We start from the raw sequence: 12,099 nt of genomic DNA, 5'->3' as shown, positions 1-12,099 counted from the left end.
GGTGAACAGAGGCAGATGGCAGGAGGAAAAAGGTGGAAATGAAAGAGAGAGGCCTAAAGAGAGGTGGCAGTTTGAAGGGGCAAGGAAAGTGAAGAGGAAGTCAGATATTGGAGAGTAGAAATAAGACAGTGGAAAGGGTGAGGGACGGCCTCCAAGGAGAATGAGCTGAGGCTAGCTATGTCAGTGGCTTTGGGAGAACCTCATTCCACCAATGGCAGAATGGAGCCCAGAAGGGGGGTGGTTTGCCCAAGGACGTCCAGCACTTTGCCAGGTGGGCCCTAGATCCTGAGCCGAAGTATCCCGATCCCAGTCCAGGATCTTCCCTCTGTTCATCACAGGGAAGACAGGCCAGTGGGCCTGAGACAGGTAGCAGGGTCGCCATCTGGTTGGCGATAGCGCCATTAACAAAGACCCAGGTAGCCAAATCCAAACAATCCTAGGAAGCGAATTTGAAGCCACGATTTTCACGTGGCTGAGGCTTTTCCCAACTTCCAGCTCAAGTCGGCTTCAGAAAATTCCCAACCACTCTATTCCAGAGACTTTTGGAATCTCCCGAGAGATGTTCAGGAGCTTTTGGAAATGTAAAGGAAGCAATCAGACATCAAACAGCCGATATTTCCGAACGGCACAATCTCCTAAAAAATATTCAGGAATATTGGAGACTGTGGGAAGATGGTTAAGAAGCAGGCGAAATCGGCCAACTGGCGTTCGGGAATTTCCGCAGCTTCTCGAGGAGCACTCGTACGGTACCTCTCGGCTCTTTGCGATCTATTCAGTAGTCTTTGGGTCTCCGTTTGGCAGGTCTGTTCGCCGCCTAAATCGTAAGGGCGACTGGTACCGACAGTCCCTCGGCAATTTCCGGAAGCGTTCGGTATTGACCCGAGAGTGGCGCCCTCTGACGGCAGGAACTGTCACCACGGGTACCCTCACGCTGCGCCAGTAAGCGCAGGCGCAGTTGCGCGCCGGCGGCCCGTTCAGAGCGGACGTGGTTGCTACTGAGGTCACTTCCGGCGGGTGACGGTGCGGACGGGTCAGAAGCGTAGAGGCGGCGGCAAAATGGCGGCGCCTGAGGAGCGGGATCTAACCCAGGAGCAGACAGAGAAGCTGCTGCAGTTTCAGGTAGCAGCGAGTACTCGGTGCAGCACATGCCGCCACGGGCTGGGGAATGGGCCCCTAGAGGAGCCCAGAAACCTCCTCAGATTGGGCCCGAGATTCTTCTCAGACCAGCGGCGGCCCCCTCCCCCCAGACGCCAACTGCCCTGCTGCTCCCGGCCCCGAACCTCTGTCGGTCCCCGGCCTTCCAGCCAGGGCTGCGGCCCTCTCCTCTCCCTTCAGCGGGTCAGCTTCCCTGGTTTCCCTTAGCGGCACCTGTCCTCAACTATCTTTCCCAGTCCGGCTACCCGTCGGACCTTCTCCGCCCATCGACTCTAGATCTACCGAGATGCTTAATCCCCACCAAGGAGTTGGCCTCGTTTCGGGTCTCTGGAAAACCTACCAGCATCCCATGCTATTTCTGCAAATATTTATTGATGGCCTCTTGGGTGCCTGGTCCTGTACTGGGCGCTGTGGTGGGGGAGGGGGCAGACCTGGCCCCCGTGCCCTAAAGGTGTGGGAGGACACCACGTAAGGAAACAATGCAACATTGTAAGTGTCATCAGTGGCTTCTGACTTGGTTTATTACCCTGGGCTTATTCCTGGACTCGGTTATTGACTGTGCTTGAGGTGGGTGGTAATTTGCAGAAATCTGCCTCCTTTTAGTGGTTGTCGTGTTAAGAACTTTTGGCACTAAGCACTTGTCTCTGACCTGGAGAATCTGGGTGGGTACCCACCAGGGTGGGTAACCTTGTCTCTTTATTACCATTATAATGGATATCAGTTTCCTTGTTTCTAAAATACTTCTGTTAAAAATGTCTACCCCCTACGGATGTTGTGGAGATCAAATGAGTTTATGGATATATGAAGGGCTTTGTAAGCTGAAATGTTGCTAAATGGTATTGCTCCTATTAATCATTATTTAATTTAGGATAGAATTAAAATTAGTGGTACACTTATTCCCGAATAGAAAATGGATTAAACATTCATTAATTCAGCAATATTTACCAAGAACCTTAGTGCTTATGCACAGCTAGTTCAAATACAATTTATTGAGTACTCATGATGTTGTAAGTACTGTGCTAAACACATGCATAGCATGCATGATCTCATTTAAGACAACAACCCTGTGAGATTCATGCTGTTAACAATCCCTGTATCGCAGATGAGCCATGGGGTTTAAGAAGTAACATACTTCGGTTACACTGCCAGTAAGTGGTGGTGTCAGATTTAAAGCCAGATCCCTCTTTCCAAAACCGTTTCTGATCTCTTGTGTGCTGTACCACCTGTGTACAGCCGAGAGTGGAATGCAAATGCTGTGATATTAAGTCTTTAAAAAAAAAAAAAAGTTACTACTTTTTTGTAATTTCTTTGATTAGATTTCACTATAATTAATTTTGAAGTGGGTTTTCTTTAAATTGAGCAGTGGGTTGGAAGTGTATAATGGAAAACTACTATTGTAGAAATAGTTGACATTTGGGGTACCTGGGTGGCTTGGTCGGTTAAGCGTCCAACTTCGGCTCAGGTCATGATCTCACGGTCTGTGAGTTCGAGCCCCGCGTCCAGCTCTGTGCTGACAGCTCAGAGCCTGGAGCCTGTTTCAGATTCTGTGTCTCCCTCTCTCTCTGCTCCTTCCCTGTTCATGCTCTGTCTCTCTCTGTCTCAAAAATAAATAAACGTTAAAAAAAATTAAAAAAAAATAGTTGACATTTGATTGGAGATTTGAGTAAAGAAATTGAGGACAATATACATTAGAATGAATAAATATCAGACAACCAGCTTCCTCTTCCTAGTAGAGGGTAGGAAGGTAACCATGTAACTTATCCCTTACAACGCTTTAGGGGTAAGCTCCCGGATTAAGTGTTATGAGGTGATTTGAGTTACATGTCATGATGTACTTAGTCTCATAGTGGCAAGACATGAATGTGTGGTAGTATTTCTGAGGTAAAGTACATAGGTACCTCCATTTTGTCTTCATTGGACATTTAAATCAGTAAGAGGTGAGTAGTAGATTAAAGCTATATTAAAATTGCTTTATGAGGGGTCCCTGACTGGCCCAGTCAGTAGAGCCTGCAATTCCTGATCTCAGGGTCATGAGTTCAAGCCCCATGTTGGGTGTAGAACTTACTTAAAAAAAAAAAAAAAAAGATTGCTTTATGAAATTGGATTTACTAAGGCAAATGCATTTTGCATTTATGTGTTCCTTAAACAGTTCCTGGATCAGGTTCATCATTCAATTGCCATTAAACATTCTTTGAAACTTAACTAGGTGCCAAGCATTATACTAGGTATTTAACATACCTTAACTTTTTAAAATCTCTTAATAACTCTGTAAGGAATTAACCCCCATTTGTTTTGTAAATGGAAATTTAGAAATCCGTACCCGTTACCACCTTTTGTATAACCTATTGGAGGAGCTGTGTGTGTGTGTGTATATATACACATATACACATTCACATATACATATACATATATATACACATACATGAACAATGAGTATCCTGCAGTATATTAGTGCTCATAGTGCAATATGGTGTAAACAAAGTGCTGTGGGAATTAGGGGAAGGTTAGGAACACTGATGGAGGTGGGAGGGAGAGAAGAGAGGAGGATGACTTAGTAGTTAAGCATTTTTTGTATTATGCCTTAGGCATGGTGCGAGATAGTTTATAACTATTGTGCTTAATTCTTGTAAAGTGCCATAGATGATATGGCTGCTCCTCGGTGAGGAAACACATCTATTGAAGTATTTGCTTAAGTTCATTAAGCTATTAAATAGTGGAGATGGAATTAGAAATCTAATTGGTCTGGGTCTGGACTTCAAGGCTGGGCTCTTTCCACTGTACTTTGCTAATTTTGAAGGAGGAATAGAATTTCAACAGGTGGTAGGCAGAAAGATGCTCAAAGCTGAGGAAATGGCTTGAGCAATGCATGAAGATGGAATAGTGTGGAGTGTTGCTGTGATGGATTTAGAAATCTGGAAGTGAAAACTAAGATTGGAAAGGTGAATTCAAGCCAGATTTTGGAGGCCTTTCAAAGCTGTGCAGAATTAAATTTTAATCTGTATACATAGGGAGCCATCGCAGGTTTTTTCAACTAGAGAATGGGCTAATACTAGGTTTCAGGTTTGCTTCACTAACAGTATGGAGCGTGTGCTTGGAATATCCATAGGAGTTAGGACAGAAAAGGGTGGTACTGCTGGGAACTAGTTCTCAGTATGTTGTTTCATTTGATATATTGAAATTAGCAAAAGTAAAATATTTTAGAAATCTTAGGTTTCCTCTATTTCACTTTTTTTGTGACATGTGTTTTGACTGAACTCCCTAGGGTGTATTTATCATGCTTCTCAGTCTGTTTGATGTTTTCTTAGATTTTTCTAGTTATCCTTTTCTCCTGTTTATTTTGGAGCCAATTGACTATGAATAAAGCACACATTTGTTTCAAGCTGTTCCAAATGGAAGAGAATAGGTTTTAAGAAGAGTTAATGCAGGGGCACCTGCGTGGCTTGTTCGTTCGGTTAAGCGCTTCGGCTCAGGTCATGATCTCATGGTTTGTGAGTTCGAGCCCAGCGTCAGGCTCTGTGCTGACAGCTTGGAGCCTGGAGACTGCTTCAGATTCTGCTCATGCTCTGTCTCTCTCTCTCTCTCTCTCTGTCTTTCTCAAAAATAAAATAAACATTATTTTTTTTTTTTTAGTAAGAGTTAATGCAGGTATGGGTAAAGTTACTGGTATTGAAATCCACTTCCCTAAATTTCCAAATATAACAGACTCCTCTAGTGCCTTGGTTTACTGCTTCTAGGTTGCTGTTTGAACACCTGGAGAAAGATGACCTGGACAGATTCCAAATATAACAGACTCCTCTAGTGCCTTGGTTTACTACTTCTAGGTTGCTGTTTGAACACCTGGAGAAAGATGACCTGGACAGAGAGAAGGGATTAAAGGAGCTATATGCATGGCCAGTGGAAGAAGAAATTATCCTTTTCTGCTTTTGTACAGGAATAAGAAATTTCTGTCCTTTTAAATTAATATTAGGGTTGATCTTTGTTCTTTTAAATTATAGAAAGTTAAGCCTGAACTCTGGGCTGTAGAATCAAGCTTATAATTCATTTTGAAAATCTCTCATTGGCTTCATCTGACTCTTTATTACCTAAAGGAAAAAGAGTAATATGATGCTCTTTGTTCATGTATTTTTAAAAAATCATAGAGTGAGCTGTTTGAACTTTTTGCCAGGGAATTTGGTATTGTAGGAAAGCCATGAGCTTGGAAACTTGGGCAAACCTGAACTAGCTGTTCAGTTTAGCTTCTGATGAGTTCTGTGACCTAGGGCATGTTCCTACTTTTTTAAATCTTTCCTCATCTGTAAAATAGGGATACTGTTCCCCAATTCACATTGATTTTTGTTTTTTACTTTAAAAAAAATCTCCCAAATAGTGCATACTTTTTGCAAGTCAGCAATGTAAAATTGTTTAAAAGGGTAATTAAATCTCATCTCATTCCCCCTCCTCATTCCCAGTTTGTTGTGTGTCTTTGTATACTTTTTTATTCTCCATATACAGATATACATGCTTAGTGCATACGCTAACTTATCCTTGACTGTTTAGTTGGAATAGATGGCTTCCATTTCCTAATATGTTCTCTGTAATATGTCCCAAATATTTCTGCTTTCATCAGTTGAGTTGTACTCTTAACAGTTGTGTTTGCTTCCGTACCATTGTGTGCTGGTTATATTTGTCATAAAAATATGATACAGAAACCAATAAAATATCAGTGCAAGAGTTTTTATCTGAAAACTTTATCTGACAAGTAAATGCTTTGGGGAAGGTCTATAGGGTCAAGTTGCTGAAAAACAGCTGTTCAGTTAGGTGAGGGCAAAACAGCTATAAAGATAACTCTGGGAAAAATCACTGAGATTCAGTATTGTGCCCTTTCTGCTTGGCAAGTGTTTGGAGTTCTTGCACTCCAAGAAATTAAATCCGTGTCTATGGATATGATTTATGCTAGATAGACTCCAAAGAATGCCAGTGGACCCATTTCCCTTTTTTGTTTTTAAATGTTTATTTTTGAGAGAGAGAGACAGAACACAAGCAGGGGAGGGGCAGAGAGAGAGGGAGACCCAGAATCTGAAGCAGGTTCCAGGCTCTGAGCTGTCAGCACAGAGCCGGATGTGGGGCTCAAACCCACGAACCATGAGATCATGACCTGAGCCGAAGCTGGATGCATAACCGACTGAGCCATCCTGGCACCCCAGTGGACCCATTTCCTAAAGAAAAGGGTAGGCTTTCGTCAAAAGATTGCTGCATGAATGTGTGTGCTTTATGTTTTAAATGAAATAAAATAATGTGTGGAATATTTTTATTCCCCACTTTAAATGACTTAAAAATTTTTTTAATGTTTATTTTTTGAGAGAGATAGAAACAGCATGAGTAGGGGAGGGACAGAGAGAGAGGGAGACACAGAATCTGAAGCAGGTTCCAGGCTCCAAGCTGTCAGCACAGGGCTGGGTGTGGGGCTTGAATCCACAAACTGAGATCATGACCTGAGCCGAATTGGACGCTTAACCGACTGAGCCACCCTTAAGTGACCTATTCTCGTTGGTTAAGAGAGTCTGCTGTCTTTGCCTTAATAGAGGTAGGATCGTATTATAATTTTGAAAGCACAGCATAGTAGGTTGTCATGAAGACTGGCTGTGAAGTAAGACAATCTGAATTTGAATCCTGCTTCTCCAGGTATTAGCTTTGTGATCTTGGGCAAATTACTTAACCTTTCTGCCTTAGTTTCCTTGTCTGTGCCCTTACTGTATTACCTCATAGGGGTTATTTCAGTAATTAAATGTTAATATATCTAAAGCAAGTATTAAGCACTTGAATGTTAAACATTATTAAGGTTAATACTTTGTGGGTTTAAAAAAAATTTTTTTTTAATGTCTTTATTTTTGAGACAGAGCATGAGCAGGGGAGGGGCAGAGAGAGGGGGAGACACAGAATCTGAAGCAGGCTCCAGGCTCTGAGCTGTCAGCACAGAGCCCGATGCGGGGCTCGAACTCACAGAGTGTGACATCATGACCTGAGCTGAATTCGGACGCCCAACCGACTGAGCCACCCAGGCGCCCCTATACTTTGTGGGTTTTAAAACATTGGGGGACAGTCAGGTTGGTTTCATACAACTAATGCTACAGTGAATATCCTTGTATATAAAATTCTCAGTCAACTTTTATTAGTATAGTTCTAGGCACGTATACAACAGTTAAATATAATTAGATTAAATATCTAGGCACAGGATACAACAATTAAATATAATTCCTACCCTTGTGGAGCTCACATTCTAGTTGAGGAGACAGAAGAGTTAAAGTAAATAAAATATATAGTATGTTAGGTGGCTATAAATGCTGTGGAGGGAAATAAATAGGGAATTTTGAGGAGGGCATTTAATTTAATTTTTTTTAAGTTTATTTATTTTGAGAGGGGGAGGGCAGAGGAAGAGGTAGAGAATAGGCAGGCTCCACACTCAGCACAGCACGATCTCAACCTTTAGATCACTCCTGAGCCTGTATCAAGAGTCTGATGCTTAACCAAATGAACCAGCCAGGTGCCCCGGGTTTTAATTTTAAATAGGATTATCAGGGCACCTGCGTGGTTCAGTTGGTTAGGCGACCGACTTCGGCTCAGGTCATGATCTCACAGTTTGTGAGTTCGAGCCCCGAGTCAGGTTCTGTGCTTATAGCTCAGAGCCTGGAGCCTGCTTCGGATTCTGTGTCTCTCCCTCTCATTGTCCCCTCCCCTGCTCACACTCTGCCTATCTCTCAATAATAAATAAACATTAAAAAAATTAAAAAAAAAAAAAGGATTATCAAGGGATGACCTCACTGGGAGTGTGTTAATTGTGTGAAAATCTGGAGGAAGTACTAAACAAATGTGGATTTGGATTCCAGATAGAGGGAATAGGGCATACAAGAGTCCTAAGGCATGGCCTCAAGAGACCTTGTCCAGGAATGGCCAGGAGGCTAGTGTGGCTGAGAGAAGGAAAAAGAAAGTAGTAGGAGAGGGGTGCCTAGGTGGCTCAGTTGAACGTCTGGCTGTCGATTTCAGCTCAGGTCATGATCCCAGGCTCGTGGCATCAGACACTGTGCTGAGCATGGGGTCTGTTTAGGGTATTCTCTCTCTCTCTCTTCCCCTCTTTCCTTCCCTCCCTTCCCCTCTAGCCCTCTCCCCACTTGTGTGCTATCTCTCTAAAAAAAAAAAGAAGAAGAAAGAAAATCGTAGGAGTTAGGGTCAGAGAGTTGAAGGCAGGGCTAGTTCACAGATGGCCTTGAGGCTACTGTAAGGATTTTGGCTTTAACTCTGAAGCAAGTTGGGTAGACATGAGAGGATTTGTGAGGCATGAGAGGTAGTGACGACAGGATTTATGATTTATTAGGGTTACCCTAGCTGTTTTCTTGAGGTTAGCCTGAAGGAAGAGAAGGGAGGAGTAATAGGGTGCCTGGGTGGCTCAGTCGGTTAGGTGTCCGACTTTGGCTCAGGTCATGATCTCACAGTTCGTGGGTTTGAGCCCTGCATCAGGCTCTGTGCTGACAGTTCAGAGCCAGGGGCCTACTGCGGATTCCGTGTCTCCCTCTCTCTCTCTGTTTCTCCCCCCACTTATGCTCTGTCTCTCTCTCTCTCTCTCCTTCAAAAATAAATAAAAACATTAAAATTTTTTTTTAAAAAAGAAGGGAGGAGTAAGGAGACCAATTAGGAGATTTTTGCAGTGATGCATAACTGCTTGGACCAGGATGAAGTAGGAAGTCATGAGGAGTAATTGGATTCGGAATATATTTTGAAGGTAAAATGGATGATTTTCTAAGGGATTGTATATTAAGTGAGAGAGGGAGAAATTAAGGATATCTCAGATTTTTGACCTAAGTAACTAGAAATGGAAGAGTCATTAACTGGGATAAGGAAGGCTATGGGAGGAGCACATTTGGGTGTGGGGCGAGTTCAGTACCTCAGTTTTGGTTATGTAAAGTTTGAGGTTTGTATTAGACATCTAAGTGAAGACGTCTAACTGGATATATTAGTACTTAGTGCAAGAGAATGATCTAGGCTAGCAATACAAATTTGGAAATCATCTACATGTAGATAATATTTAAAGCCCTGAAACTGTTTAGATTATCTGTAGAGCAAGAATACATAAGAAAATTTGAGATTTGAAGGTGTTTTTGTTAGTAATGTCACTTAAACATCTATTGAGCATTTACAGTTGACTCTTGAACAACATGGATTTGAACTTATAAGTGGATTATTTTTAATAAATACAGTACAGTATTGTAAATGTATTTTCTATCATTTTCTTAACATTTGCTTTCCCCTAGCTTACTTTATTGTAAGAATATAGATTATATAATGCATATAAACCTACAAAATATGTGTTAATCAGCTGTGCTATCAATAAGGTTTCTTTTCAACAGTAGGCTATTAGTAGTTAAATTTAGGGGAGTCCAAAGGTCTCGATTTTCAACTGCATAGAGCTTTGTCCCCCACCATCCATGTTGTTCTGGGGTCTACCATACTCTATCCAGAGTGCTCTAGATTCATTGTGTCATTGATTCCTTTCAGAAAATAAATGGTGTAGGTTCTGGTATTGGTGAGTAAACTAAGATCTGTAGGTAATTTACCTAAGGTTAGTAGTGACAAGCTTAGATTTGAATCTAGAATTCTGGATTCTTTCTCTTCTTTCCTACCACCTGGCACTGCCTCTCCAGCCCTAAGTGTTGATTTGTTTTCAACTATAGGTAAATGAATAGGGCCAATAACAATTGCTATGTGGTAGTTTTAAGAAAGCAAACACAGCAAAGGAAGTCAAAACTATGATTCTAATTCAGGACATCATCACTCATGATAATTCTCTTAACCTCTTCTACATAAAAGTGGACTTTTTAAAAGTTATTTATTGAGAGAGAGAGAGAGAGGGAGAGAGGGAGGGAGGGAGGGGCTGAGAGAAAGGGAGACTGAATCCCAGGCAGGTTCCATGCTGTCAGCACAGAGCCTGACTTGAGGCTCGAACTCCCAAACCATGAGATCATGACCTGAGCTGAAATAAAGAGTTGGTCACTTAACCAACTGAGCCACCCAGGCACCCCAAAAGTGGACTTTTTAAGGAGAAAGAGAAGAATCTCCAAAAGTGGGAATGAGTAAATGTAGGCATCTCACTTCCATGCCTACAGATATGAGAGAGAAAATGGGAGAGAGAAGGCTTCAGAGGAAGAAGTATCTTCAGAGAAAAGCCAAGTTTCAGTGAGAACATGAAGGTGAAGGAAGTGGTCAGAGAGGTAGTTATGGGTGTAGGGGATGTTGCTGATATAGTAGGGCTTTTATTTCTGTAGAACAGAATCCTAAAAATGTGTTACTTGGTCAAAACGTACTTTGTACATTTTAATAGCTATCGGTAGATTATTTTCTAGGGAGTTTTGGCAGTTCACACTCTGACCAAGAGGATGTGAGAGGACCTGTTTCCCCACACCACTGCCAGCACTGGATAGTATCTTTTTGAAGTTTTGTGGATTCAGTTAAAATTTTTAAGCTTCTCGTTTTAATTTGCATTTGTAGTGATAGTGGTGTTTGTAATTTTTGATTTTGTTTTTCAGTCAAGTTTGAATAGCTAATGCAAACACTTGTTTTAACCTATTTCTAATAAGAAAGAATAAGGAACATTGGAGACAAGAACTGACTTATGAGCCTCTATTTTTTTAAGAGCTAGCAGGTGTCTCCAGGTATGGGGAGTTTGCTTTCTGGCCAAGTTGGTTGCAGAATAAAAGTGCTTATTTTACTATTGAATTCCATTGTTCCATAAACTCCTGATTAAGCTTCTAATGGCTATTTACAGTTATTGTGTAAATTGCCTGTCTATCCTTTGTTCATTTGCTGTTGGATTATTTGACATTTTATTATTGATTTGTAGTTCTTTATATAAAAAGGGATATTGGTCATGTATATGTATAGCAAATATTTTTCATGATATCTATCCTTTATCTCTGATTTTGTTATCTTTTCACTTTCATTTGTTAAATTGCTCACTTTCTTCTAGAAGAGATTATAGGTTAGCTGAATAATCCATCCCTTCCCCCAGTCCTTTTTATCATACTGTATTCTGTTTCACCAACCTGTCTGCTGGTACCACTACTGAATTAATAACAATAGGCTGTATATTAAGTTTTAATATCTGAAAGATAGGACTCCTTCCCTATTTTTAAAAAAATTATTGGTGGTGTTTGCAAGCTTTTTTGTATACAAAAATGATTTTATATACAACAATTTATATGATTATAGATGATGTATACAAAAATAATTAAAAATCGTTTTGTGCAGTTGTGGGATTATTGGAAGTGCATAATATATGCATATTAATTTGGGACTGGTTGACATTCAGAAACATGTACATCTCTTTATTCAGATGTATCACATATCCTTTAAAATATTTTTTGTGGGGTGCCTGGGTGGCTCAGTTGGTTAAGTGTCTGGCTCTTGATCTCGGCTCAGGTCATGATCTCACAGTTTGTGAGATCAAGCCACACATTGGGCTCTGTGCTGATAGTGCAGAACCTGCTTGGGATTCTCCACCCCCTTCCCCCCAAATAAATAAGTAAACTTAAAAATAAAATATTTTTTGTAACTTTCTTTATCTAAATTTTATATGTTCCTTATGAACAAATCAGGAGACTATAGATGCTGGAGAGGATATGGAGAAACAGGAACCCTCTTGCACTGTTGGTGGGAATGCAAACTGGTGCAGCCACTCTGGAAAACAGTGTGGAGGTTCCTCAAAAAATTAAAAATAGATCTACTCTGTGACCCAGCAATAGCACTGCTAGGAATTTACCCAAGGGATACAGGAGTGCTGATGCCTAGGGGCACTTGTACCCCAATGTTTATAGCAGCACTTTCAACAATAGCCAAATTATGGAAAGAGCCTAAATGTCCATCAACTGATGAATGGATAAAGAAATTGTGGTTTATATACACAATGGAATACTACAT

General features: G+C 41.2%; 1 protein-coding gene across 3 annotated transcripts in view; it reads left to right on the top strand.

The window, feature by feature from the left end:
- The first annotated feature begins 994 nt into the window (after nt 1-994).
- The window catches only part of FAF2 (Fas associated factor family member 2), a 79,181-nt gene continuing 68,076 nt past the window's right edge, over nt 995-12,099 (top strand). For 2 of the 3 annotated variants that reach the window (XR_006718019.1, XM_045500942.1), the window contains exon 1: nt 995-1,119. Coding sequence is in view for 1 of the 3 variants with exons in the window: in XM_045500942.1 (XP_045356898.1) it covers nt 1,057-1,119 (63 nt within the window). In the remaining 2 variants the exon portion in view is untranslated. Of the gene's footprint in view, nt 1,120-1,546; nt 1,645-12,099 lie in introns of those variants that run through there. The other variant, XM_045500946.1, reaches the window with a different exon arrangement.

The sequence above is a fragment of the Leopardus geoffroyi genome, chromosome A1 (genome assembly GCF_018350155.1).
Source record: "Leopardus geoffroyi isolate Oge1 chromosome A1, O.geoffroyi_Oge1_pat1.0, whole genome shotgun sequence".
NCBI lineage: Eukaryota > Metazoa > Chordata > Mammalia > Carnivora > Felidae > Leopardus > Leopardus geoffroyi.
Note: the sequence above shows the minus strand (reverse complement) of the source record. Positions and strands in the feature narration are given on the sequence as shown.